This window comes from Marmota monax, unplaced genomic scaffold, assembly GCF_021218885.2.
Source record: "Marmota monax isolate L192 unplaced genomic scaffold, Marmota_monax_Labrador192_F-V1.1 WCK01_AAM20220418_F8-fsc00008, whole genome shotgun sequence".
Classification (NCBI taxonomy): Eukaryota; Metazoa; Chordata; class Mammalia; order Rodentia; family Sciuridae; genus Marmota; species Marmota monax.
This window is the reverse complement of record NW_026694432.1, coordinates 3470225-3497997: the sequence shown is the minus strand read 5'-3', so window position 1 is coordinate 3497997 and position 27773 is coordinate 3470225. Positions and strand designations below refer to the sequence as shown.

The 27773-nt window shown below is 37.9% G+C and overlaps 2 protein-coding genes across 2 annotated transcripts in view; one reads left to right on the top strand and one right to left on the bottom strand.

Annotated features, from left to right (window-relative positions):
• Window positions 1–8832, bottom strand: part of Stil (STIL centriolar assembly protein) — a 49645-nt gene extending 40813 nt beyond the window's left edge. The window contains exons 1-3 of the mRNA XM_046418805.2: window positions 8657–8832; window positions 5596–5681; window positions 2125–2232 (exon numbers count right to left, since the gene is read on the bottom strand). Coding sequence (XP_046274761.1) covers window positions 2125–2232; window positions 5596–5639 — 152 coding nt within the window. The 5' untranslated portion in view covers window positions 5640–5681; window positions 8657–8832. The remainder of the gene's footprint in view (window positions 1–2124; window positions 2233–5595; window positions 5682–8656) is intronic.
• Window positions 8833–21453: 12621 nt separating this feature from the next.
• The window catches only part of Cmpk1 (cytidine/uridine monophosphate kinase 1), a 42007-nt gene continuing 35687 nt past the window's right edge, over window positions 21454–27773 (top strand). Inside the window, exon 1 of the mRNA XM_046469449.2 lies at window positions 21454–21725. Coding sequence (XP_046325405.1) covers window positions 21558–21725 — 168 coding nt within the window. The 5' untranslated portion in view covers window positions 21454–21557. The remainder of the gene's footprint in view (window positions 21726–27773) is intronic.

Here is a 27773-nt window from a genome sequence, read left to right as displayed (position 1 = left end):
TGCTGAGGCTGCCTCGAACTTGCAATCCTCCTAGAAGCCTCTGTCTCCCAAGTTGCTGGGATTACAGGCATGTGCTACCCTACCATTCATAGTTGTTTGTTGTTATTCTGATATATATAAAAATGTTGTTTATATATATTATAAACATTCTCTCACATATATGGTATGTACTTCTACATTTAAAAAACCTAAATGGGCTAATGTATAGCTCAGTGGTAGAGTGTTTGTCTGGCACATATGAGGCTCAGGGTTTGATCCCCAGTTCTACAAAAACAAAAGCAAAAACAAAAAACTAAACCCTAAATAAACAGGTTAGATGGCAGCTAAGCACAGCTAAAGAAAACATTAGTAGGGCTGGGATTGTGGCTACTGGTAGAGAGCTTGCCTAGCATTTGTGAGGCACTGGGTTCAATTCTTAGCACCACATATAAATAAATGAATAAAATAAAGGTTCATCAACATCTTAAAAAAAAAGAAAACATTAATACAGTTGAGAAACAAATTACTCAAAACATAGCACAGATGGGGGAAAAAAGACAGGTTAAGAAACATGGAGAAAAGGATGAACAGGTCTAACAAATATTTAACTAAACTTCTACAAGATTCTCCCCATTTTTTTCAATGGTACCACTATTCTCTGCCAACTAGTTTAGAACCTAAATACTTTTTTTTACTTTTATCTCTCCTTCAGTCACTCTATTCAGTCAATCATCAAATGCCATAAAATCTTTTCAAAACATCTTATTTTGTTCTTTCCTTTTGATCTGAATACTACTACACTATTCACAGATACCATTTATTGAATACTTTCTATTGTAGGCGCAGTGTCAGCTGCTTTACAAAACCTGTCTTATTTATTCTTTATAAGAGAACTATGAGGGGGGCTGGAGGTATAGCTGAGTGGTAGAGCACTTGTCTAGCATGTGTGAGGCCTGGGTTTAATACCCATCACAAAAAACAAAGGTACTATGAAATAGGTATTATAGCCATTTTATAAGGAAACTAAATTCTTGATACTTTTTTTTTTTTTTAGAGAGAGAGAGAATTTTTTAATATTTATTTTTTAGTTTTCGGCGGACAAATCATCTTTGTTTGTATGTGGTGCTGAGGATGAACCCAGGCCGCACACATGCCAGGCGAACGCGCTACCGCTTGAGCCACATCTTCAGCCCCAATTCTTGATACTTAATATACTGAGGTCACATAAATCAGTTGTAGAATCAGGATTTCAGACTAAAGGCAGTATGATTCCAGTTATAATACCTTAAACCACTATGGCATAAATCTATGATTATATAAAACCATCTCATGGCTAAGCTGACTCTAGGCTTTCCCCAGTACAAGCCATCCTTCTTAGACTACTGCTTTAAATAAGTAGGTGCTTATGTATAAAATATCAATGAACCAATTTTCAATTACTTTAAGTATAAACTTCTATGTCTTTTGTTTAAGATCCTGAACAAAACCACCATATTTTATATTTATTCCTTCTAATGTGATCTACTTAAAATCAGTTCAGTCTTCTCAATATCCTCCAAAGACAACATGCTGAAGTATGAGGAAAAACACTTTTAGTTTTTATCATATTTCACATTTTTTTAACTCCAACAATACTCAGAACTTTAAATTTTCAGAATATTTTAACTATGAGATTAAGATTACTCCTCAAAAAGATGAAATTTTTGTCTGTGAAGAGCTTTTAGTGGAAAAGTAAAGAAAAATGAATACAGATTGAGTGTCCCTTATCCAAAATGTCTGGGACCAGAGTGTTTCAGATTTTGAGCCATTTGCATATAGATGAGATATCCTGAGGATGAGATCCAAGTCTAAACATGAAATTCATTTGTTTCATATACGTCTCATACACGTCTCATACACATAGTATAAAGGCAATTTTATACAACTGTGTTGTATGTCTTCATTTTGATTGTGACAAGGCACATTTGAGTTAGATGTGGAATTTTCCATGTTGGCACTCATGGAAATTTTGGAGCATTCAGAACTTTGGATTTGGGGATTAGGGACACTCAACCTACAACTGGTCATAATAATCAACTTTCCTTGCATATCCTTTTATGACTCATGTTTATACTAGTTTGATTTGAAAAGAGAAACATCTTATACCTGTAGTGATTGAGATGTAAGCAGATGAAATCTCCAATTGGCATTGGGTTCCAAAGTGCATACTTTGATGGAGGAAAGTGGAAAGGTACTATCTTGCTTGAAGGAAACCTTTTCAAAAAAATAATTTATAATTAAACCACAAGGAAAAGCAAACTTGGTAGAAATTTTATAAAGAACAGTTATTCATCTCTTACAGGAACAGGAAGATGAGCCCAGGAGCTTGAGGCAATCAAAAAAAAAAAAAAAAAAAAGGATAAAGGTGCTGAATAATACAAAAAGTAAATGCTGGCATGGTTATGATGGTTATGGAGAAGTAGGAACTCCTACAGACAGTTGTTGGGAATGTAAATTGGTATGGCCACTATGGAAAACAGCATGGAGTTCCTCAAAAAAAATTTTTATGTTGGTACCAGGGACTGAACTCAGAGGCTCTCAACTATTGAGCACATCCCCAACCCTATTTTGTATTTTATTTAGAGATAGGGTCTCACTGAGTTGCTTAGAGCTTGGCTTTGAATTGCAGATCTCCTGTTTTAGCCTCCAGAGCCACTGGGATTACAGGCATTCGCCACCACACCTGGGGAGTTCCTCAAAATATTAAAAATAAAGCTACCATAAGATCCAGCAATCTGGGGCTGAGGCTGGGGCTGAGCGGTGGTAGAATGCTTGCCTAGCACGTGCGAGGTGCTGGGTCTGATCCTCAGCACCACATAAAATAAATAAATAAAATAAAAATATTGTCTCCAACTAACTACAACTAAAATATATATATATTAAATTTAAAAAGATCCAGCAATCTATTGGATACTATCCAAAGAAAATGAAATCAGTTTGTCAGAGAGATTATCTGTATTCCTATGCTTACTGCAGTACTATTCACAATAACTAAAATTTGTAATCAAATTAAGTATTCATCAACAGATATAGAAAATGTGGTGTGCAACACTACTTAACTGTTTAAAAAAAAAGAAAAGAAATCCTGTCATTTGTCCTAAAATGGATGAAACTGCAGAACACTATGTTTAAGTGAAATAAGCCAGACAGAAAAACAAAGACTGCATGATCTTACTCATTTGTGGAATGGAAAAAGCCAATCTCACAGAATTACCTGGTAGAATAATGATTATCAGAGGCTGGAAAAGGTAGGAGGAAAGAGATGACTAGGAAGAGATTATTCAATGAGTACAAAATTACAGTTAGTTGGAGTAAATTCTGGGGTTCTATAGCACAGCTGGGTAACTTATCAACAATACTGTAGCATATATTTCAAAATAACTAGGAGAGAATTTTTAATGCTCTCACCAAAAAGAAAAGATGTTTGAGGTAATGGATATGCTAAATACTGTGATTTGATAATCACACAAAATATATACATATTATTCAAAACATCACATTGTATCCCATAAACATGTACAGTTATTATATATCAATTAAAAATAAAATAAAGCTAAAAAACTAAATAAATACATAAAATGGAGGCTGGTTGGGAAAGGAAGGTAAGGGAATAAAGGAGGAGGAAAAAAAAACAAGAAGTCTACCAACTAATTTCTTGGAGTCTAAATTTGCAAGCTATGTGACCTTGCTCAAGTTAATTACCTCTCTTTGACTCAATTTCCTCATTTGTTAAACTGGGGTATCAATGCTTCTTTACCATTACACTAAATATTAAATAAGTCAATATATATAAAGTGCTTAAAATAATTCTTATTTTATTGTAAGTACTCTCAGCGTTAGCTCTTTCTTTTTCACTTTTAGGAGTCCACAATACCTTTAAAGCCCAACCTATGATATTCAGGTTTACTTACTTCAGAGCATAGGGAAGAAGTGAAGTCAGGTTTAAATCTCAGGATTTAACTATATTACTTACTAACTGTATGACTTTGGGTTGACTAGTTTCTCTATGCCACAAAATTTTCTCATTTAAGGGGGGGGAAAAGTATGGGTAATAATGACACTCATCTCATAGTTTTCTTGTGAAGATTAAAGAATAATACATGCACTGGACTTGGCAGCACATTCCTATAAAGCCAGCCACTCAGGAGGCTAAGGCTGGAGGATTGCAAGTTCAAGGCTAGCCTGAACTTAGCAAGGTACTGTTTCAAAATAAAATAAAAAGGGCCGGGGAAGTAGCTCAGTGGAAGGCGCCCCTGGGTTCAATTCCCAGTACTGCCCCCCTCCAAAAAAAGAATAATGCATGCAAAGCGCTTAGCATGGCACCAGATACATAGTAAGACTTCAATAAATGTTGTTATTAGTCTTTTTCTTACTCTGGAGTCTGTATGTAGTCTTTGGAGGGAAGAGAGACACAAACTGAACCTTGCAGCCTGAAACTGGGTGCAAACATTTGCATGTATGTATGAACTACTTTTTCTTAGGAAATAAAGATACATGGCTTTTATCAAAACTCAAAAAGGGGCTCTAACTCCCCTCCTAAACACATATACAAATTAGAACTGCCGCTCTAAATTCCAGAGATCATACAAAACCAGAGGTCCGTAAATAAATAAAAGAAATTAGAGTTAAGAACTATCGAGTTTAAATCATATGATTAAATATCTTATATAGAACGTAAGGAATGAATTTGACCCTTGTTACACAACTGTACCTTTCAAAGAATAGCAGTTGACAAACATTCAAAGAATAAGAGGTGGCAGTGGGATAGAACAGAAGGGCCAAAATTAAGGCAAAAGAAATCTGATAGCTTTCTTGGGTCATATTTCCCATTGTCTTTCAAGAAAATCTGGCACAAAGGAAGATAATACAGAGAATAAAGGTACCCCATGGGTATAAGTGTAGTTTGAAAGAAAAAAAATTCACATGTCAGCATTAATTATTCTTCCCTAGGGGAAAAAGAGCAATAAATGATTCAAAGAGCCAGAAAATATAAGCCAATTTGCCTGAACCCCCAAAGTAATGACAGATTGAGAAAATCAGAAGACAGGTGGCAAGCTCCTCCTTCTCACTATACATTACTAGTAAAGGCATAGAGAAGTTTGAGGAAACCTGGAATATTCAATGTAAAATAATTCCAAACAAGGAATTACTGTTTAGAAAAGGAAAAGAACCCAACCACTTTCCCATTTGTTTAGATATAAACAAACACCAATATAATTTTAAGCCTCAGGAGTTCAAGTACTATTTCCTATCAATAAGAGATATCTTCTGGAACTGAAATAAATGGAGAGAGTGTAACTAATAATTTACCGAGTACCTACTATGTGCCAGATGCTTTTAGTAATCTTATTTATCCCTTCTCAATATTCTTGTTTTGCAATTATCATCCCCATTTTACAAATGAGAAACAGAGGCTTAAATTAATGAACTTGGGTCAGTCACTTAATAAGTGGTAGAGCTGGGATTATATGCCCAGATTTTTATGATAAGGATTATATTCTTTCTTCTCTTGCAGTTTACCTTCTTAAGTTAATGTAAGCAGTTAAGAAAAAACATTTTGTAAAAATATTTCTATACCTGGTATTCATCTGGGGTCTTGCAAGAAGATATGTAGGCTCCATAACATTTGTAAATGATGTACTTAACTTCAAATCTTCAGTATCCTAAAGAAATAAGAAATATGATTTAACCATACTTTAACAAAATTGCAGGCAAAATTAGGTTATTTATATTAAGTATAACTATGTAGTTATAAAATTAAATGCTTGTAGATTCTGCTGATCATTTTCATTCTTTGGAGACATTCTGCCTATAAATTAGTGTTAATATTTATTTTAGGCAACAAAATCTATGTATTCACTAAGGAAAGCACAGATTTTGCCACAAAATCTTTTATCAACTCCAGCTTTGAGCTGGACAGGATAAGTAGTATTTAATACAAGAAATTTTTAGCAAAAACTTTATTAGTCTACCACAGAGAGGAAAACTTACAAGCCTATAACAAAGTCATCAAGGAACCTTCAGTCCTGTGGCAATAAAAGATAAATATTGTATCCCCAGAAACTGACTTATACCTCTGAAAAAAAAATCAGTGTTCTTTTTTTGGATCCATATGCATGCCCCCTCTCAGTATTCTAATTCACTCCCATGTGTGCAAACCTTCAGCTTCCACTTCTTTCCTGAGTTTCAAACCTACATTTCTAATTGCTCACTGAATAGCTTCTTCTAAATATTTCTGAAGTATGCGCAGGGCGTGGAGGTGCACACCTGTAATCCCAGCAGCTCAGGAGTATCACAAGTTCAAAGCCAGTCTCAGCAACTTAGTGAGGCCCTATCTCTAAATAAAATATTTTTTTAAAGGGCTGGGGATGTGGCTCAGTTGTTAATTGCCACTGGATTCAATTCCTAGAACCAAAAAAATTTAAATAAATAAATAAATATTTCTGAAGTAAAATACAGACCTCATAGCCCTTTCTTTATAGTTCAGTATTTTCCATATATTTTTAAGTCTTACAGTTTTTTAGGTTTTGTGCATTGTTCCAATTCCACACAAAGGAATTGTCTGAAGCAAGATAAGGTAGGGAAGGGTTACTAATGTAAGTGCAAAAACCATTTAGAAAAGACTTTTTTTTCCTTTTTTAATAAAATCTGAGGCTGGAAATATAAGAATAAAATCCTATTGGCCCTTGTAAGGTTGGCTAAAAAGTCCCTATTAGAGATATCTGCAACATCTATGGAATGCAAGATTTTAATTCCACAGCCCTTATTTTAAAAATTTTTAATGTTTTTTTTCTTTTATTAGTGCATTATAGTTGCATATTAATAGTTGGGTTTATTTTGACATAATCATACATGCATAGAATTTAATTGATTCCATTTCAGTCCCCAGTTCCTCATTCTCCCTCCCCACCTCTCTTCTTCTCCTTTCTCTACACTACTGATTTATCTTCCACTTATTTATTTATTAGTGCTTTATAGGTATACATAAAGGTGGAATTCACTATAGTATAGTTATACATGCACATAGCATAATTTTGTCCAGTTTAGTCCCTATTTCCTCTCCTTTCTTGTCCCTCCTCTCTCCCCCTCAAAATCTCCTCATACTTTACTGACCTTCCCACCATATTTATAATATTCCCCCCACCACCACCCTTCTATAGCAGTTGGTTGTCATGGATAACAGTATATAGAGTAATAAAAATACCTCTCTAAAGTATACAAAATAGCTTCTATTTCCTTCATTAAACAGAAGTGTTTTAAAATTCCATATTTGTTTCTTCTTCCTTTGTGCATGAGGGTGAAGAGATGGAAATTATTGATCCAATTCTCATTTTAAAACAAAAAACAGTGGCTGGGGTTATAGCTCAGTGATTTAGCACTTGCCTAGCACAATGTGAGGCACTGGATTCAATCCTCAGCACCACATAAAAATAAATAAAATAGAGGTATTGTGCCCATATACCACTAAAAAAAAAATTCTAAAAAACATACATAAGGTAGTTTATTCCAACAGTATTACATAAGAAATTGAAACTAAAACCACAAACACCTATTCCTAGCAAAACATATTCTTCCCTGGTAATGGCACCATCATGTATCAAAGAGAACCATCAAGTCATCCTCATGTCTTCTCCCATATAAATTACTTTTCCATACCACCCTTCATCAGCTTTCACTAGATTTACTGAAAAGTTTCCCATTGTTGTTAGAAGTTTACCTGAATAAATCAGATCAAGTTATTTTCATGCTTAAAAAGTCTATGGCTCTAAATAATAATGAAATTATGGCATCTGCAGAAAAAAACGATGGAACTAGAGACAATTATGTTAAAGGAAATAAGTTAAACTCAGAGGGTTAAGAGTCGTATCCTTCTCTCATATATGGAAGCTAGAGAGGAAAAAGGCAAACAAAAGTGGGAGTAGATCTCTTAAAAATCAAGGAAGATCAGTAGAGGAAAGGGACCAAGGAGTGGGAGGTGCGGAGAGAAGGGAGAAGTGCTGGGGAGGGATACTGGCCATATGATATTGTTGTATTGTGTGCTTCTACGAGTATGTAACAATAAATCCCATCAATATGTACAACTAGAATGCACCAATAAAAACATGTGGGGGGAGGAGTTCATGGCTCTTCTTTATATACAGAATAAAGGACCTTCGCAATGGGACTCTATCATATTATTACAACCACATTCCCATCCACTCATTCTGCATCCCAAACAGAACTACTTGCAGCCCTCCAGTTTCCGCAGTCTGCCCCTTTACTTGGAATGCACTGGTAAACGCGTCACCCTTCATCATCCAACTCGAATATCTCTGCGAAATCTTCTGGACACCACGGTGTCCTCTCACACACATAGCATGGTTTACACCTTGCTGTTGACATAGTATTTCCAGTAGACCACGAACTTCGAACATTAACTGATCCCTTATTATATGTATCAGAGTCTCGGCCGGATATTGCAAAGAATGCAAGAGCGAGAACTCAGAATTCCTAGTCCATTTAATTTCTCCCCCTATTTCTTTTCGTCATCTGCCCCAGGCTCCTCAAGAACAGAAACCACCCACTACAGGGCCCGGAACATTACCCACCGTCCCTCCCCGCTGCACGAATGGAACCAGGAGCACGAAACCCCACTCACCGCAATCTCTGCAAAACTGAGGTGTGTTTGTTGGGCCAGAACCGAGGCTACTCCAAGGAGAGCCTCCGCTGATTCCGGGCCCCGCCTCTGGGACGTTGGGGTCGCGGGAACTGAGGCGGCAAACACTAGCTCGCGAAACCAAAGGGCGCGCTGCGCCTACTGACTGGTCAGAAGTCCGGCCAGTCAAGGAGCAGGGACGGTGCTGGAGGCGTCACGCAAAGCCGCCGCGACGTGCTGGTATGCCACCCAATCAGAGCCCAGAAACTGTTCCGCGCTCCACCAATCCCAAGGCTCTTTGGAGTACCGAGGGCGCCACCGGCGCTCCAGGAAGAGTACTCCGAAGATTTTAAACCTTCATTTTGTGAACGGTTAGGTTGGGGGGGCGGGGGCGGGGGCGGGAGTGGTTGCGCACGCGCAATCAAAAACCCTGCAGGCTGGCTGTGAGGCGAGAAAGCCGGAAGTGTTCGCCAGCCGGATCGTCACCCGGAAGGTCGTAGCCCTGTAACCTAAAAACGGATCCCACAACTTTTACTTGAATGGAGAAAAGAAAGGGGAAATTGGATTTCTTCCAGTTTCTTTTTAAAAGATCCTCTCCTCTCTATAGCAGATTTAAAAAATTTTCCCATTGAGCAGAAAAGAAAGTGATAAATTTATAAGCCATTTATACTTGCCTGAACAACTAATATCGTTATTATATATAGTACTGACCTTTCATGTTATAGGTAGTATTATAGTGGTAGGGTTATTTATAATTGTTTCCAAAGCTAATGTCGGTTTTCTTTTTTCTTTCTTTCTTTCTTTTCTTTCTCTCTCTCCCTCCCTCCCTCCCTCCCTTCCTTCCTTCCATCCTTCCTTCCTTCCTTCTCTTTCTTTCTTTCTTTCCTTTTGTGTGCGTGTGTGAGACTGGTTCTTTAAATTATCCAAGCTGGTTTGGGTTTCCAAGGCTCAAGTGGTCCACCCGCTTCAGTCTCTCCAACAGCACAGACTATAGACCTGTGTCACTCAGCCAGATTACTAATGTGATAATTGTGCCCTCGCTAGTATGGTGAGGGATTGGTTCCCAAACCCTTTCCCCCATTCCAAAATCTGAAGATGCACAAGTCCCTTATACAAAATGGTGTAGTGTTTGCATATAGTCTATGCACATCCTGTATATATGCTTTAAATCATCTCTAAATTAAATATAATACCTAGTACAATGTAAATTCTATGTAAGTTGTTATACTGTATTGTTTGGAATTAATGACAAAAGTTGAACATGGTCAGTACATGCAATTTTGTCTTCAGAATATTTTCAATCATTAGTTGTTTGAACTTATGCATGTGGAACCTGTGAATACCAAGGGCTAGCAGTACATGATTTCCTAACAGACAAAGTAGACAAATGTATTCAACAAGGGACAAAACATTAAAGATCCATTAATCTGTTAGTACAGAGTCAGAAGTATAAATGCCACATACTTTGCTGACTTAAGTTTTTTTTTGTTTGGCAGTACTGGGGATCAAATCCAGGGCCTTGAGTATTCTAAGCAAGCACTCTACCACTGAGCTACACTCCCAGTCCAAAACTCTACTTTTCTTAGTTTCCTGAATAACATGGGTATGTCTTCAAGTCTGAGCTACATCTGTATGCTATGCTGTGTGGAATAAACATCCACCCTTTTGCAAGAACACTCACCTAGAAAATGCATCAAGCCAGCCAAGAAATATATGCTTTATAAAGTATCATTCTCTGCTTTCCTGGAAAAGTTCCTGAAAACTAGGGAAAACATAAGTGTGTTCTTTTTTGTTGTGACAGCAGAAAGAGCCTTATGAATTTTTTTGTCAGACATCAGTGTATATCTGACAAACTGTTGGCCAAACCAGTGATGATCTCCAGAACAAGGACTGCCCGTTTGAGGAATCCTGTAATAGGCAGAATTGGCTAGGCCCCCCATTTTTTTTTTTTTTTGGTACTGGGGATTGAACCCAGGGTCACTTAACCACTGAGCCCCAGCCCCAGCCCTTTTTTATCTTTTATTTAGAGACAGGGTCTCACTGAGTTGCTTAGGGCTAAATTGCTGAGGCTGGCTTTGAACTCGCAATCCTCCAGAGCCACCGGGATTACAGGCATACTTCATTGCGCCTGGCGGCCCCAAACTCTTGATGTGCTGGATGACCATGTGTAGCTTCCCAAAAAGAACAAACACTAAAGATAAGGCAAATCCCAAAGGCAACAAGCAAGAGGCTATCGCCCAACTTCCTGTTTTGCAACTGATCAGCAAGTTCTTTTTAGAGAGAGATCTTATGTACACATCTCAGTGTTATGCCATGGGTATATGAAGTGCAAAGGTCCTGAGGTAGGAGCGTCCAGGCATCTTCAAGAAAAAGCAGGAGCCCAGTATATCTTGAGCAAAGCAAGTGAGGAAAAGTGTATTAAGAACTGAAGTGGGGGCCAGGGTTGTAGTTCAGTGGTAGAGCACTTGTCTAGCATGTGTGAGGCACTGAGTTCAATTCCAGGCACCACATACAAATAAAATAAAGATATTGAATCCATCTACAACTAAAAAAAAATTAAAAAAAAAGAACTGAGGTGGAGGGCCAGGGTTGTGGCTCAGTGGTAGAGTGCCTACCTAGCATGAGTGAGGCACTGGGTTCGATCCCAGGCACCACATTAAAAAAATTAAACAGGGGCTGGGATTGTGGCTTAGTAGTAGAGCGCTTGTCTAGCATGCACTAGGCACTGGGTTTGAGCCTCAGCACCACATAAATGTAAAATAAAGATAATGTGTTCACCTAAAACTTAAGAATAAGTATTTTTAAAAAAATAAATAAATAAAATAAAAGGCATTGTGTCTATCTACAACTAAAAAAAAAAAAAAAAGAATTGAGATGGGTCAGGCGGCTGGGGAGGCTGAGATGTATGTGTTCCTATGTCCCTGGTGGTCAGTGGTCACTCGGCTACCTCAGTCGCGGGGGTAAGGTGTCAAAGCAACACATGGACACCAGGAGCTGGTGAGAGCTGGCAGGTGACAACCTCAGTCCACGTCCAAGCAAGCTCGTTTATTTTTGGAATGCGTACAGCTGTTATAGGGTTCAGGGAGGGCGTGCCCACCAATCACACATAAGCACCTTAGCATCTATAAGCCAATCATCTTATGCCTAATGTAACCGCACTATGAGGAAGCACTAAATATTGCTGTCATGATGGAAGGCAGTCTGGAAGGGTCTTTGTCCCTAAGGGAGGGGGTTTATGAGTTGGGGGGGTTACATGCCCTGAAGCATTTGACTCTCAGGTTTCCTGACCTGGTAGTCTGGTAGCTTGGCAACGCTGACCACAAGTGCTGAGGATGTGGTTTCACAGATGGCTTGCTAGAGCAGAGTGCCCTGTCCTGCAGGTGTTCCTGTCAGGCCTGTACAAGTGTAGGTTTTCCTTGCACTGTGAGCGGCTCATAGCTACTAGCTGTGAACTGAAAGTTATTCCAACACTGAGGCAGGAGGATCATGAGTTCAAACCCAGCCTCAGCAATTTATCAAGGCCTAAGCAATTTAGCAAGACACTGTCTCAAAATAAAATATTTTAAAAACGCTGGGGATTGTCTCAGTGGTTAAGTGCCCTGGGTTCAATCCCCAGTACCAAAAAAAAAAAAAAAAAAAAAAAAAGAAAAGAAAGAGTTGAGATGGAGGTGATTAGTAGGGTTGACAGACTACAAATAGCTCTATAGACCATGATGAGGACTTGCCTGTACTCCTAAGTATGGCCATTGGAGAATGTAAATAGGGGACTGAAATGAACTGATTTTAGGTTTTAAAAGGATCATTAGTTGCTACATTGAAAATAATCTAGATGAGGGCAGAAGCAAGGAAACCAGTTAGAAAGTTGCTACAATACCCTAGGAGAGAGATTGATGATGGCTTGAACCAGAATGGTAGCAACAGAGAGGGGGAAAAGTTGTTGGGATTCTATTTTGAAGACAGACTCAGTAGGGTTTGATTACAGATTGAATTTAGGATGTAGAAGACAAGAACTCTGTGCAGGCCTCTCATGATTTATGCTACTTAATTTTTTAAAGCTATTTTAAGGTATGTGGAAAAGAAATGCAAGAATGATATGGATTATATAAAAAGGAAAGGATAATGGGCTGGGGATGTGGCTCAAGAGGTAACACGCTCACCTGGCATGCGCGGGGCACTGGGTTCGATCCTCAGCACCACATAAAAAATAAAATAAAGGGCTGGGATGTAGCTCAGTGGCAAAGCGACTGCCTTGCATTTGCAAAGCCCTGGGTTCGACCCCCAGTTCCAAAAAAGACAAAAAAAAGAACCCCAACAACAACAAAATATTAAAAAAAAATAAAAAATAAAATAAAGATGTTGTGTCCACTGAAAACTGAAAAATAAATATTTTAAAAAAGAAAAGGATAAGCATAACATATAATTCTCCATTCCTTAGGTGTTGGCTGCACATAAAGACATTCTCTCAAAGTGTACAATATGGAAAGGGAGAAGGTGAAAAGTGGGTGGGAAGGGTATAAAGGTAACTTTACAATGAAGAAACCTAACACTCCTTTCTCCAGTTAATCAATAGTCCTAAGTCATGTTGGTAGTATGTATGCTTAATATGATGTGATTTTATTTATTTTTTTCAAATTCTTTTTTAAATTTGTATGACAGCAAAATGGATTACAATTTTTATTACACATATAGAGCACAATTTTTCATATCTCTGGTTGTATACAAAGTATAGTCATACCAACTCATGTATTCATACATGTATTTTGGATAATAATGCCCATCACATTCCATCACCATTAACCCCATGCCCCCTCCCTTCCCCTCCATTCCTCCCATGCTCCTCCTCCCTACCCCACTATGAATCAGCCTCCTTATATCAGAGAAAACATTCGGCATTTGGTTTTGGGGATTGGCTAACTTCACTTAGCATTATCTTCTCTAACTCCATCCATTTACCTGCAAATGCCATGATTTTATTCTCTTTTATTGCTGAGTAATATTCCATTGTGTATATATGCCACTTTTTTTTTTATCCATTCATCTATTGAATAGCATCTATGTTGGTTCCACAGTTTAGCTATTGTGAATTGTGATTTTTTAAAAAAATATTTATTTTTTTTTAGTTGTAGTTGGACACAATACCTTTATTTATTTGTTTTTATGTGGTGCTGAGGATCGAACCCAGCGCTTTACCACTGAGCCACAACCCCAGCCCGGGAATTGTGATTTTAAATGGCACTTCCTATATGATCTTCTTCCCAATACCCTATAGTTCTGTCTATAGCTCTGTCTTATCACAAGACACGCATCAGACAAATTCCAATAATGAGCAATCCTATAAAAATAGCTGACCTGGGCTGGGATTGTGGCTCAGTGGTAGAACACTTGCCTAGTACATGTAAGGCACTGGGTTCGATCTTCAGTACCACATAAAAATAAATAAATAAACGTATTGTGTTCATCTATAACTAAAAATATAATTTTTTAAAAAATATGTAACCTGGACTCTTCAAAACAATTAAACTTGTCAGGCATGGTGTTGTGCATTTGAAGTTCCAGCTACTTGGGAGACTGAACTGATAATATCACTTGCCAGCCTGGGTAATATTGCAAGTAAAGCCTATATCTTAAAAAAAAAAGTTAACTTCATCAAACCCAGGGAAAGTTAAGAGAAGCCTAAAAAAGATATGACAACTAAATTTAATGTGGTATCATGGACGGGATCATGAAATTTAAAAAAAGGATGCAAAGTAAAAATTAAAACAGTCCAAATAAATTATTGACTTAAGTTAGTAGTAATGTATCAATACTGGCTTATTAATTGTAAGAAATGTACATACTAATATAAGATGTTAAAAGAGACAGAAAGTCAAGTGTAGGGTATCAGAACTTTGTACTATAGTCTCAGTTTTTCTAAAAATCCACAATGGTTCTGGGGGGGCTTAAACAGTGGTACAGCATTTGCCTAGCATGCATGAGGACCTGGGTTTAATCCCCAGCACTACAAAATAAAAAATAAATGAGTAAATAAATAAATATTAAAAATTAAGCTGTTCTAGCCAGCATGGTGGTGCATGCTTATAATCCCAGCAACTTGGAAGGTTGAGGCAGGAGGATTGCAAGTTTCAGGCCAGCCTCAGCAACTTAACAAAGCCCTGTCTCAAAGTAAAAAGGGCTGGAGATGTAGTTCAGTGGTAAAGCCTCTCTGGATTCAATCCACAGTATCCAACAAAAATTCAAGCTGTTTTTTAAAATAAAACCTATTAGCTTATACTAAGCTTTTTTTTGGGGGGGTGGGGTGGGTGATTGAACCTAGGTGCTTTACCACTGAGCTACATCCCCAGTACTTGTTTTTTAGTTTTATTTTTTTATTGTTTTTGAGACAAGTTCTCACTAAATTGCTGAGGCTGGCCACTATTTCTGAACAATATAGATACTAATTCTTTTAATAACTAAAATAACACGTCTTTGTTTTTGCTTAATAACTCAAATACCAGAAAGATTTCAGTTGAACACTTTATTATTACTGGGCTTTTACAAAGGATGTATATACTTAATGTGATGCATTAAGTAAACACTTTTATCAGAATAAAAAACTTCATTTCAACTTCACTTTGGGACTGAAATGATAGCTTTATAGTTAGAAGAGCTTGGAGGTGACTAAAAAGCTTGTGTCTCAGCTGAGCATGGTGGCTCATGCCTATAATCCCAGTGGCTGGGGAGGCTAAAGCACAAGGATTGCCAGTTCAAAGCCAGCTTCAGCAACTTAGTGAGGCCCTAAGCAATTTAGGAGACCCTGTCTCAAAAAAAAAAAAAAGGACTGGGGATATAGCTCAGTGAGTAAGCACCCCTGGGTTCAATCCTTAGTACCAAAGAAATGAACAAACAAAAAACCTTGTATCCCTCTAGATATTTAAAATATTTTTGAATTATGATATAACTTGCATATTGTACAGTTTCATGAAAAAATTAATGCATAAGGGATGTGAAAGTTAATTGAAAATTACTTGAAAGCTGTCCAGATATTATTATTATTAGTCTAGATGTACTGAAATTGACATTTTTAATAAATGAGAAAGACACTGCCCTACATTCAAAGAGATTTAAAGGGAACTGATTTGTTAAATTTGTAAGAGCAAGTTTAATGAAGAAAACTCTATAAATATTGTACCGAGGACCTATTGCACACTAAACTTTGTGCTAGACAGTATGGGGAATTGAAAGGGCTTTATAAGCACAGAACAAGGAAGGCACAATTTTATAGGCTAGATAATAAGAGATAATTATCCAAAGCAAATATAAATTGTTGTTAGATTGCACACCCATTTAAGTAGACTGAATATATACTATGATATTCTTTGGTCCTTGTTTGTACATATTTGTGCAGCATTTCAAGACATTGTGGAATTGCTGTGGAGAATAGCTACCATTCCAAGTTCTTTATTTCACAAAAAACCTTTTTCAGTGGTTCACACTTTTTAAAAAAAGTACGTATTTGTATTTGTTATACAATGTTACAAAAAGAAAAAAATGTAAAGGGAAGAATTCATCCACAATTCTACACCCCAACTGCTGTAGACTGAATGTCAGTGTCTCACTCAAAATTTGCATGTCAAGATCCTAACCTGCAATGTGATGGTAGGAAGCGAGGCCCTTGTCAGATAATTAGTTCATGAAGGTAGAGCCCTGATGTTGGGATTAGTGTCCTTATAAAAGAAATCCCCCAGCATGCTCCCTTGTCCTTCTCCCCATGTGAAGTCACAGGAACATGGCTTTTTATGAAATGGAAGGCAGGCCCTGACCAGATACAGTAATTCTATTACATTAATTAATGTAATTACTTATTATAATATTATAATACTTGTTATAATTACATTATAATTACAATACACTAATGCACTGTTTTTCCTTTCAATATCCGTGTGACATGGTCTTTACAATTAGACTAGATAAATGCTTAGTGTCATAAACCATGATTTGCTTGCTAACAAGCTGTTTGTGAGGATTAAAGACCTAGTCTTACCATCAAGAACAGGGAAGTTGGAATCAGTTCTCTTCTTCCCTTGTTCGATTACTTATTTACTGTATTAAGTTTCTCCAAATACTCAACTATCCCTTTCTCAATTTACACTTCTGAGCTAAGTTGTATGATTGCTTTCTAAAAACAAGTATAACTTTGCTTTTTAAGGAATTAAATTTTAAGGGGATTGCCAATCTGTCAATTTATGTGAAATTTCTTTCATATTTATCACATGCTGGTAACTTCTTTAAAAGTATTTGCTGCCAGGGACATGGTGCACACCTGTAATCCCAGTGGCTCAGAGAAGCTGAGGCAGGAGGATCATAAGTTCAAAGCCAGCCTCAGCAACTTAACAAGGCCCTGTCTCAAAATAAAAAATAAAAAGGCTGGGGATATGGCTCAGTGGTTAAGCATCCCTAGTTCAATCCATGGTATAAAACAAAACAAAACAAAACTGCTAAACCGAGTTAATGTACCATTATTCTTACTCTGCAGACAAGAAAACTGTAGCTATACCAACCTACCTAAACTTGCAAAGTTTAATGAGCAAAGATGCTATAATATCAGCTTAAGACAATCTCCCTTCATTGGCCTACTTGCAGTTCTATAATATAGAACTGACTAAGCTCATCTGACAAAGTCATTCCCAAGAGTGTAAGCATATTGTTTGTTGCCAGACTTAGCACATCAGATTTTTAAAGATGATGTTTCTCTTAATTAATATTCTCAGAATCTTGACAAAGTCTTGCAGCAATGACCAGGCAGATGTAATAGGGGCCTTCATTAAAAAAAAAAAAAAAGAAAAAGAAAGAAAGAAAAACCAATAACAACAAACCAACAATTCCATTAAGCATCAGGTTATGCAAAGAGGTAAGCAACACAGTAGGAAATAGATGACAATACAACAGATGGTAATGAAAGCCTGAATACAAAGCATGCGACCAACATACATAAGAAAGTGAATCATGTTGTAATAATGATATCATCATTTACTTAGTTCAATACTGTACAAAGAGTAATCAGACACAATCCTTTCAAGGAACTCTAAAAGTAGAGCTAGATTGTTCAGCTGGCTGGGGAAGATACCCAGTACAACACAGTGTTCCAACAGAAGTAATCAGAGAGTTGATAGAAGTACAAAAGGATGCACCTAACCCAGTCTTGGCAATTCAGAGAAAACTTCCTAGAGCTCAATCCTGAAAAAATGAACAAAACATAACCAAAGGGAATGACAATATGGGACAGATAAGCTAATTCTAAAGGGCAATTTTTATAACTAGGACAGATGAGTGGCAACAAGGCCCTATTTCTTAAATCTCTAGAGACTGTACTAGGAACATAGCTATACCTTGGGAATACTACTCATGCACTGAATACATGTCAAAAGACCTAATGTGCTTAATAATAACTAAACAAATATGGGTAGGGGTGAGTTCCAAGGATAGCTTTTGCCATATATCCTTCTGCAATCACTTTTCTTGCCTGTAATGTAACACTTCGAGGAATTTTTTGAGTATAGAACTTTTATGGAGTCAGCATTTGTATAGTAAAATGCAGATTTTGAAGCCATAGACGCTGTATGGTCCTGAACAGGGTAAGCAAAGAGAAAACAGATAGTGGAAGGAAAATAATAAGAATAGTCTGAGAGAGAGCCAAACCACCATTTTCCTCTCCTGTTTGCTATCATTTACCAATTTCCTGATCACTCTGCCCTCAGCAACTTAGTTTCTTCCTCATAGTCTCTCTTCACTGGAATAATATTTGACTTTAGTTTCTACCTGGATGATAAATCTAATACCCTGGTCTCTCAGTTTTAACAACATGCATTCTTCTTTAGCTTTCCATTCTTGGAGTCTTGCCCCACATGAGTTCAACCTGGACCTAGGCATGATGAAAAACTCACAATCTCTAAAATGTCAATTTCAAACATCCCACATTGACCACCGCATCTGTACTGCCAGTTCACTTTCTTAAATTACCCACTGCAACCATTCTCCAGTCAGTGTTCTAATACCTTAGTCCCTTTCCCCACCATTCTTGAATATCAGACCTCACATACCATTATTTACTTTCCTGTACAGTTTTAAAAAAAATATTTTTAGTTGCAGGTGGACACACTATATATTTTTTTAATGTGGTGCTGAGAATTGAACCTAGTGCCTCACGTGTGCTAGGCAAGAGCTCTACTACTGAGCCACAACCCTAGCCACTCCTGTATATATTTTTTTATTTGTTCTAATTAGTTATACATGACAGCAGAATGCATTTCAGTTCATTGCACACAAATGGAGCACAGCTTTTCATTTCTCTGGTAGTACCCTTCTGTATAGTTTTATCTCTATATCACCATAAATATTGTCATGCAAACATCCTCAGCTCTCTTGGCTTTAAGCTCTCTTGTACTTGCCAGGAAAACCCAACCCTGAATGAATTCAACTATCTGTCTTTTCTGCCTTCACCTGAACAGCAGAACATCTTCAATTATTTTAAATTACCCAGAAGTCCTACCAATTAGCTTTCTTTAGAAAACCACTTATTTACTCTCAAAGGTATTTATTTCATTCTTTTTCTTTCCTCAATCATCCTACTCTTTCTCCTTACTCTAAGCTGATACTGCATTTTCTTTTCTGAGAAAACAAACATTAGATAGAACCCCTCTCATCATCTTCCTACTCTCATCAATCTTCAAACCTTGCCACAATTGTAATTTTCTTGCAACTATCAGAAGTGGACATTTTCCTCTTTAAGAATTTTATGTCATTTCAGATAGAGGATTAATCTCCAGGATATAAAGAACTAAAAAAAACCCCTTAAAACCAAAAAACCAAATAATCAATAAATGGGCTAAGGAATTGAACAGACACTTCACAGAAGAAATACAATTGACCAACAAATATATGGAAAAAATGTTCAACATCTCTAGCAATTAGAGAAATGCAAATCAAAACTACTCTAGATTTCATCTCAATTCAGTCAGAATGAAAATTCTCAGGAGGCTGAGGCAGGAAGACCACAGGTTCAAAACCAGACTCAGCAACTTAGCCAGGCCCTAAGCAACTTCAGTGAGACCCTGTCTCTAAATAAAATACAAAAAAGAACCAGGGATGTGGCTCAGTGGCCCGGAGTTCAATCCCCAGTACCAAAACAACAACAAAAACAAAACAAAACAAAAACAACCCCCTCCCAAAAAAAAAAAAAAAAAAAAAACCACATAAGCAATTTTAAAAGTTGGCAAGGATGTGGGGAAAAAGGTACATTCATACATTGCTGGTGGGACTGCAGATTGTTGCAACCATTATGGAGAGCAGCATGGAGATTCCTCAGAAAACTTGGAATGGAACCACCATTTGACCCAGCTATCCCACTCCTCAGTTTCTACCCAAAGGACTTAAAATCAGCATGCTACAGTGATGCGGCCACATCAATGTTTATAGCAGCTCAACTCATAATAGCTAAACTACGGAATCAACCTAGGTGCCCTTCAACAGATGAATGGATAAAGAATCCCCAGTACAAAAAAAAAAAATGGTATATATACACAACGGAATATTACTCAGCCTCAAAGAAGTATGAAATTATGGCATTGGCAGGTTAAATGGATGGAGCTAGAGAATATCATGCTAAGTGAAATAAGCCATCCCCCAAAACCAAAGGTTAAATGTTTTCTCTGATATGCAGATGCTAATTCACAATAAGGGGGAGTAGAAAAGAATAGAGTTACTTTGGATTAGGTAGAGGGGAGTGAAATGAAGGGAAGGGAGAGGGTTTGAGGGTAGGAAGGATAGTAGAATGAATCAGACATTATTATCCTATGTACATATATGATTACACCACCTGTGTGATTCTACATCATGTACAACCAGAAAAGTGAGAAATTATACTCCATTTATGTATGATGTGTCAAAGTGCATTCTATTGTCATGTCTTTGGGCAACATCATCAGTGTCTCCTTGTTGCCAAATCTAATTTATCTGTACATCTGCTTTTAATACATTGTTGGCCACAACACCACCACAATCCCATTCCAAATATTCTCCTGTCTTTGGGGGTATATTCTCCTGGTTTCCATTCTACCTCTCTAGATCTTTTCAATGTCCTCCTCCTCTCTCCAACTTTTAAAGGTTTGTGTTCACCAACCTGTTTTGGGACTCTTAACTCTTCTCCGTTAAGATTTTCCACTACTAAACGACGCAGTGAAATGGAGTTATAGTTTAGGATTTCCCACTGTAATCAGACTATAATCCAAGTTCCTTTCCATAACTAAAAGATGACCTTACCTCTTCTTCCATTCTCCCTTCATTCCACGGAGACCTGGTCTCACGGATCTCCGTGTTTTCCTCCCTTTGTGGGACATGCTATCACAGGAGTCGTCTGTTTTTGAGTTTACCTTACTTTTTGTCTTAGGTTAAACGTCACCTCTTCAGAAGCCTTCTCTACCCTAATCAAATCATATCTTTGCTTTTCCTTCCTTTATTTCATTCAAAATCATACAGTTGTTTGTACTTAGTTGTTCGGGCATTTATTCAGTTCGACTACCCCCATATTGTGAGCCGAGACAGTGGGTTGGCGCTACCGAGTACCAGGCGCCAGCCCCGGAACAGATCTACACACTCCGAAGTCCAGGACGAAATAACCGCAACCCGAGGGCCCTAAGCGCCGGCTCCAGCCCGGGATGAGAAAGAAGGGGGTGCGTCCCCGCCGGATGCCACGCGGCGGTACCGCCCACGCACTGCGCAGGCCCCGCCCCTTCCGGCCGCGGCGGACGCCCGGGCAGCTACCGCGGCGGGGCCGCGGCGCCCACTCGGCCCGCCTCTTTCTCCACCGGCTCCCGCCCCGCCTCGTTCCGCCCCGCCCGCGCCGCGCCGGGCACTGTCAGAGACTCGGTGTATGCTGAGGCGCTGCTGCGTCCGGTTGCTGCACGTCCTGGGCCCAAGCTCCCCGCTGCTGACCCGCCTGCCACTTCTCTGCCCTCGCAGCCTCATGAAGCCTCTGGTCGTGTTCGTCCTCGGCGGTCCCGGCGCCGGCAAGGGGACCCAGTGCGCCCGCATCGTCGAGGTGAGGCCCGGGCAGCGGCGGGCTCCCGGGGATTGCGGCGACGTGGTCCGCGCCCCCCGGTCGCGTCCGCGGACTACGCGTCCCGGCGGCCACCGCGCCGCCTGTGTGGCAGCTGCGAGGGGCGCCGGCGCGTGGTGCGCGGTCCTGCCACGGGGGCCGCCGGGGGAGCTTATTCCTGCGCCCCCTTTTCCTTGCGTTTGGGGGACCAGATGCGTCTCACAAGTGGGCGGGGAGAAGGTCCGGCGCAGAGGTCAGTGTGCCGCTGGTGTGTGTGGAGGGTGAGGATGGGGAGCGCGGATTTGGGCTCGAGGCCGTTCGCGGCTCTCTAAAGAGGGAGATGGGGTTTTGCTTTCCGCGCTTTTCTGCAGGCGGTTCAAACTTCCAGCACTTACCCTATAAAGAAGCCTTGCGTGGCAGCGCGCCCAGTGAACTGTGAGTGCACTTTGGGCCCAGTCCACTGCTGGCTTCGGGGCAGTGCCAAGCCGGAGGCTAGATCCTGCCCTGTGGTTGGGAAGGGTGACGGAGCGCTGTATCGAGCTTAAGCTCAGCCTCTGGCCCTGTCGTCAGCTCACGCTTTGTCCTTGGGCAAGTCACTTCCTTTCCTGGAGCCTCACCTGTCCCACCTAATAAAGTAAGAGGCTCTGCACCCAGATTGACTGAAAATATCAAACACTTCGTAACGCAAAGTTTACGTTTCTGTTTTCTTTCTTTTGCTGTAAGGTGCAATAACTTTACCAGTTAAAATTGAAAGAAGCGTGGTTATCTGCAGTGATACCGTTAAGAAGGATTAATGGACAGTTCGGGAGATTAAAAAAACAAAATATCTAGGCCTGGGGTTGTGGCTCAGTGATAGAGCGCTTGTCTAGCATGTGTGAGGCACTGGGTTCTCAGTACCACATATAAATAAATAAATAAATAAAATAAAGGTCTATCAACAACTAAAAATATATTTTAAAAAACAAACAAAACCAAAATATCTAGAAACGGAAGAGGTGATCTGTGGTGGCGTAAAACACTCAAAAAATCACTGTGAAACTCAGTGACCAACAAAAGTTTTTGACTTAGAACTTGTAAAATGATTTCCTCCTTTTCCAGGATATGGCCTATATTTGCTTTGGGCTTTTACTTCTCTTTGTTCATAAATCAGCTCATGTCCTGTATTTTATTCTGTAGAGACCAGAAAAAGTAAGATGTGTATGAAGTCATTGTTTTACCGTTGTATTTATAATTATCAATTATTTTTAGGAACTAGTTAAGCCAAAAATACATACTATTTTTCTCATTTTAATTTTGTTGGGTTTGCACTTTTTAAAAAATAAGTGAGAAGTGGATGATTTCATGTTTTTGTTTTATATATGGAATAATTCACATAAATAGCATGGTAGGGGGAGGAGCAAAGATTTGAGTCAATCAAATATGTATTCAAACTGTGATTGCAGTTACTGTTTCCCTAACACCAGAGAGGTTACTTTGAGCTTTGTAAAAAGGAAGAAAATAGAAATACCTATCCTTTATGGTATTGGTGAATATTAAATGAGGCAAGATATCTTGAACACAGATGCAAATGATTTTTTTTTTCCGTACTTTAAACTTCGTGATGTTCTTATAGTTTTTTTTTAATTTGAAGTAGTATTACCTTTTAAAAATTGGTTAATGACTATTTTATTTGAGTACATTTAAGTATTTTCTTTCTGAATGATGAGGTGTCATTAAATGTCCACACACAAATTAATTCTACCCATATTACTAGAATCCAATAATTGGTAATTAAGAGGTTTAAAATATTAGCAGCTATTACTGAACAAAGTAAAGAAGTTAACAGGCTTAAAAGTATAATCAGCTATTACTGAACAAAGAATATTCTTACCAATTGAATTCTATGTGAGATATACCTATAATGTACTATATTATTAAGACTTCCTTTTGTGAGTCTATTGTATTTTGGTTCAGTATTTTGTTTGTTTGTTTGTTACAAAAGGAATTGAACCTAGGGGCGCTTTATTATCACTGGGCCACATCCCTAGGGCTTTTTCTTTTTGAGACAGAGTCTTTCTGAGTTGTTGAGGGCCTTGCTAAGTTGCTGCTGGTCTCTACTTTGGATTCCTCCTACCTCAGCCTCCTGAGTCACTGAATTATAGATGTACACCATTGTACCCAGCCTGGCTCAGTATTCTTTTTAAATAGGATTCATAAACTGAATTCCAAAAGATAACATTGTTTTGAACTAAATTATTTTTTTTGGTAGGGAAAAAGATATCTGCATCAGTGTTAAATTCTGCAGCTATCATGTTCAAGCTAATTTAGTTCATAGGGTACCTGAAATGTAGCTGAAATAGAATTTTCTTTGGGAAAATTATGTTGATTTCCAGCCCTAGCTACTGTAAGTACATCTGAGTCCTTTCCACAGAACCTGAGGATGTCTAAGACCCTGGAACATTGCAGCTAAGGAAAAGGAGTGTGGTTGTAGGAAAGCTGGTACATATTTTTTCCTCTGGAGGCTGCATTCTATTCTGCTATTTGCTTCATAAGAAGGGAAAGGCAATTTGATAGGATATCCTTCTGAAAATGTTCCCAACTGAGAAGAAAACATGTGAGGAAGTTTTGAGATTAACTTTGCCTGTTTATTCATACTGGTCTTTTTCCAGTTTTTTTTTTTTTCCCTAACTAATTATTTCTAAATCTCTGACCTTTTGTACTAAGTTTATTTTTGAAAATTAGCATTTTAAAAATCAGTGCAAGCCAGGAGCAATGGAACATGCCTGCAATCCAGCAATTTGGAAGCTAAGGCAGGAGGATCATAAGTTTGAGGCTAGCCTCAGCAACTTAGACCCTGTCTCAAAATAAAATATAAAAAGGGCTGGGGATGTAGCTCAGTGGTAAAGCACCCCTAGGTTCAATTCCTGGTACCAATAAATAATCAGTCAATCAGTCAGTCAAGCAGTGAAATACTTTACTAATTAAGTGCCCAGAATGGAATTATTTTGTAATGACTTGTTTATAAAAAAAATTATGGGGTTGCTGTGTTATTTTTGAATCTTTATAATTAAGCTTTATTTACATTTGTTTTTATGAACTAAGAGAAATTGTGGGACTATAATCTAAACTTAGTTTTTAAAATAGCAACCATAATTTCTTCCAACAAACACATATAAAATTATTTATATGTGTTTGTGGAAGAAATATTTAAACTTGCTGTCTTACACAGTGTGAACATTTTACTTTCATAAACAAATTATGACTAAGGTTTATATCCATGCCAAATTGTATTCTGTCGCACCCAAAAAGTATATTTGTCATCTGTGTCATAACTTCCTCATGACCTCTATGTATAACTCGTATTTTGCATTGCCATCGTACATAATATACCTAGAAAAAGTTTGTGATGCTATTGATTTTAAGCATACAGAAAGCAGAAACTTGATTTTATTCATTTTTGTGTCTCTATTGTGGAAAATTTTGTCTGGCACATAGTATGTACTTAATAAGTAATTGTTGGATGAATATTAATAGAAGATGTGTGAATCCTCCGAAGATGTATGAATTTTAAAAAATTGGTCCCCAGGGGGCGCTCAAGTAGTAGTTAGTGCTTTCAATTTTTGGACCAGAAGTGTGAATGAAACCAACCTTTGTCTTCCTTGGATTTCTCATGTGACACTTGTGTTTATGCTCAGTGAATTAATGGTATGCTGAGCAGATTTTCAAGTTCCTAATTATAAATCCCCCAAACAGATTAGCACTCAAAAGAAGGTAGTTAGAAAAAAAAAATTCATTGGATGTTAATGTTCAGTATTTAAAAATGGGACTTTTTGCTCTTGGTGGAGTATTGGGTTTTGTTTTTGTTTTTTTTATGAAATTTTGAATTTTCAGAAAAAGAAATGGTCCACAGAATCCTTGGCCCTTCTGAAGCAGTTTCTCATGTCTTGGAATCAAATTAGACATTTCCACCTTCTTTTCCTTTTTCACATTAATTTTCATGTGGTATTTGTTTTTATTATAGCAACTGCCCACCAAAACAAACAAACAAAAAAACAATCACAAAGATATGATGTCATTGAAAGGACTGTACCATGATCTCATGTTGAAACTGAGCTACTTTGAACTGGTAGTTCACATGGTATCTAACATATCTAGGATTGCTGTGTTTCTTTTGAAAACTTAAACACAGGGCTCTTTTGCGAATTTGCTGTAGTGTTCCAGGGCATCTTGGCTTACAGTTTGGGAACCATGGCTTAAGTGATATTTCCTTAGTGAAACTCATCCTGACATTTTTAGATTAGGTCAGGTTTCTCATATACCCTCAGGACACTTTATAACATTTATTAGTTTGTTATTTGTCTTCATCTTTTGATTATTTGACTCCTCCATTATAAGCTCTAAAAATCCTGGATTTTAAAACATACAATTGTATCTTTAATATCTAGCACAAAGTCTTGGCATAAATTGATGTTCCATGAATATGTGAGTAGGTTTGAAAGTCAATCAGACCTGGGCTCCTGTTCCTTTGTGAGTTTTTAAAATTTTTGGCTTTTTAGTTTCCAACACTGAAAACTGGGAATATTAATCTACTTAAATAGAGATCATGAGGATTACCAAGGGAACCATATAATAGAATGAATTCATATATGTCAACATACCTCTCTTTCTTTGCTTATCGATAAATAGTCAATGAAGGAAATGTTTTTAGCAGTGTACTTATTCTTTGTTAGGCATTTTTTCATTACATTGACAAAACATTGATTAAAGGGAGGCACATTTCACAAGTGCCATATCTACATATTGTTTATTAGAGAGGCAATTTGTGGAGTTCTGATCAGATCGCCTGGGTTGAAGTTCACTCTACCATCTACTATGTGTATCACCTTAGTCTAACTTTTCTGCTTCAGTTTCCTTATCTGTAAAATGGTAACAATACACATAGTATCTATGTCATTGGGCATTAAATGAACTAATATGTAAAGGGCTTGGAGCAATGCCTGGTATATGCCAGGTCCTATATAAATGTTAGCTATTACTGCTGTTATCAGTTTGGCTGTTCTGTTTCTTTTACCTGTCATTATCCCTTCCGTGACTTTTGATTTGGCCCTCAGATTTATTCTTTCCTACTTTGGAAGCTGTAAAGCCTATTCCTTTTTTTTAAGTGGTTACCCTAGAAATTTTAAGCACACATTTAAAGTCTAATAATTAATATCTTTACTTTTCTTCAAACAACACAAACACCTTAGGACACTTAGCTCTATATTCTATTCTGTTCTGTTTTCCAGAATTTTAATTTTATGTTGACTATTCTACACAAAATATATGTTAATGTTTTATAGCAAAGATGTAATGTTTGTTTAGAATATCTCCCATGCATTTGTACCATTTTTTTTAATTCACCATTTCTTTTTGTGCCTCACATCTCCTTTCTGAGGTTGTTTTTCTTTTTAAAGTATATCCTTTGGAGTTTCTTTAATCAGTATAAACTTGTGGCTGGGGATTTTTGCTATTTTCCCTGTGTGGTGAGTTCTTTCTTCCTAGTTCAACCACTGAAGGCATCATTCTTCAGGGGTTCTGACTTTATGTGGAGCTCTGATCCTACCTCCAAGCCTCTACCTTATTTAGGCCTCAGGTCTTTGTTGTGGTGGTGTATAGCCTCCCTCCTCCATTAAATCTGAGACTCTAAGCCATCAGTGATTTAGGGATGGGGAGTCCCCAGGGCAGACACAATGCTGGCACTCACTCCAGATTTGTGCTTTCTTATCTGATATCTGAGTTGTTTCTTTACTTTTCTGCCAACTCAGTCATGCATTTAAAAAAAAATTACTGATATGCATGTGTTGTGATGGGCTCAGGAGGGGTTTCTCTGGAAAAAAATGTGTAATTTTTTAACCCCAATCATAATTAGGTATCATCTCTTTGTGTTAAGGGCTCTGCCCTAACTCAAAGCCCCACTTCAGTATTACTTTTTTCCATTATCTTTATTATTTGTGAAATATCCTTGATTTACACCCTTTAGATTAAAGTTTCATTGACAATAATTGGTTACCTAAATACCAAGTTCCAGTTAAG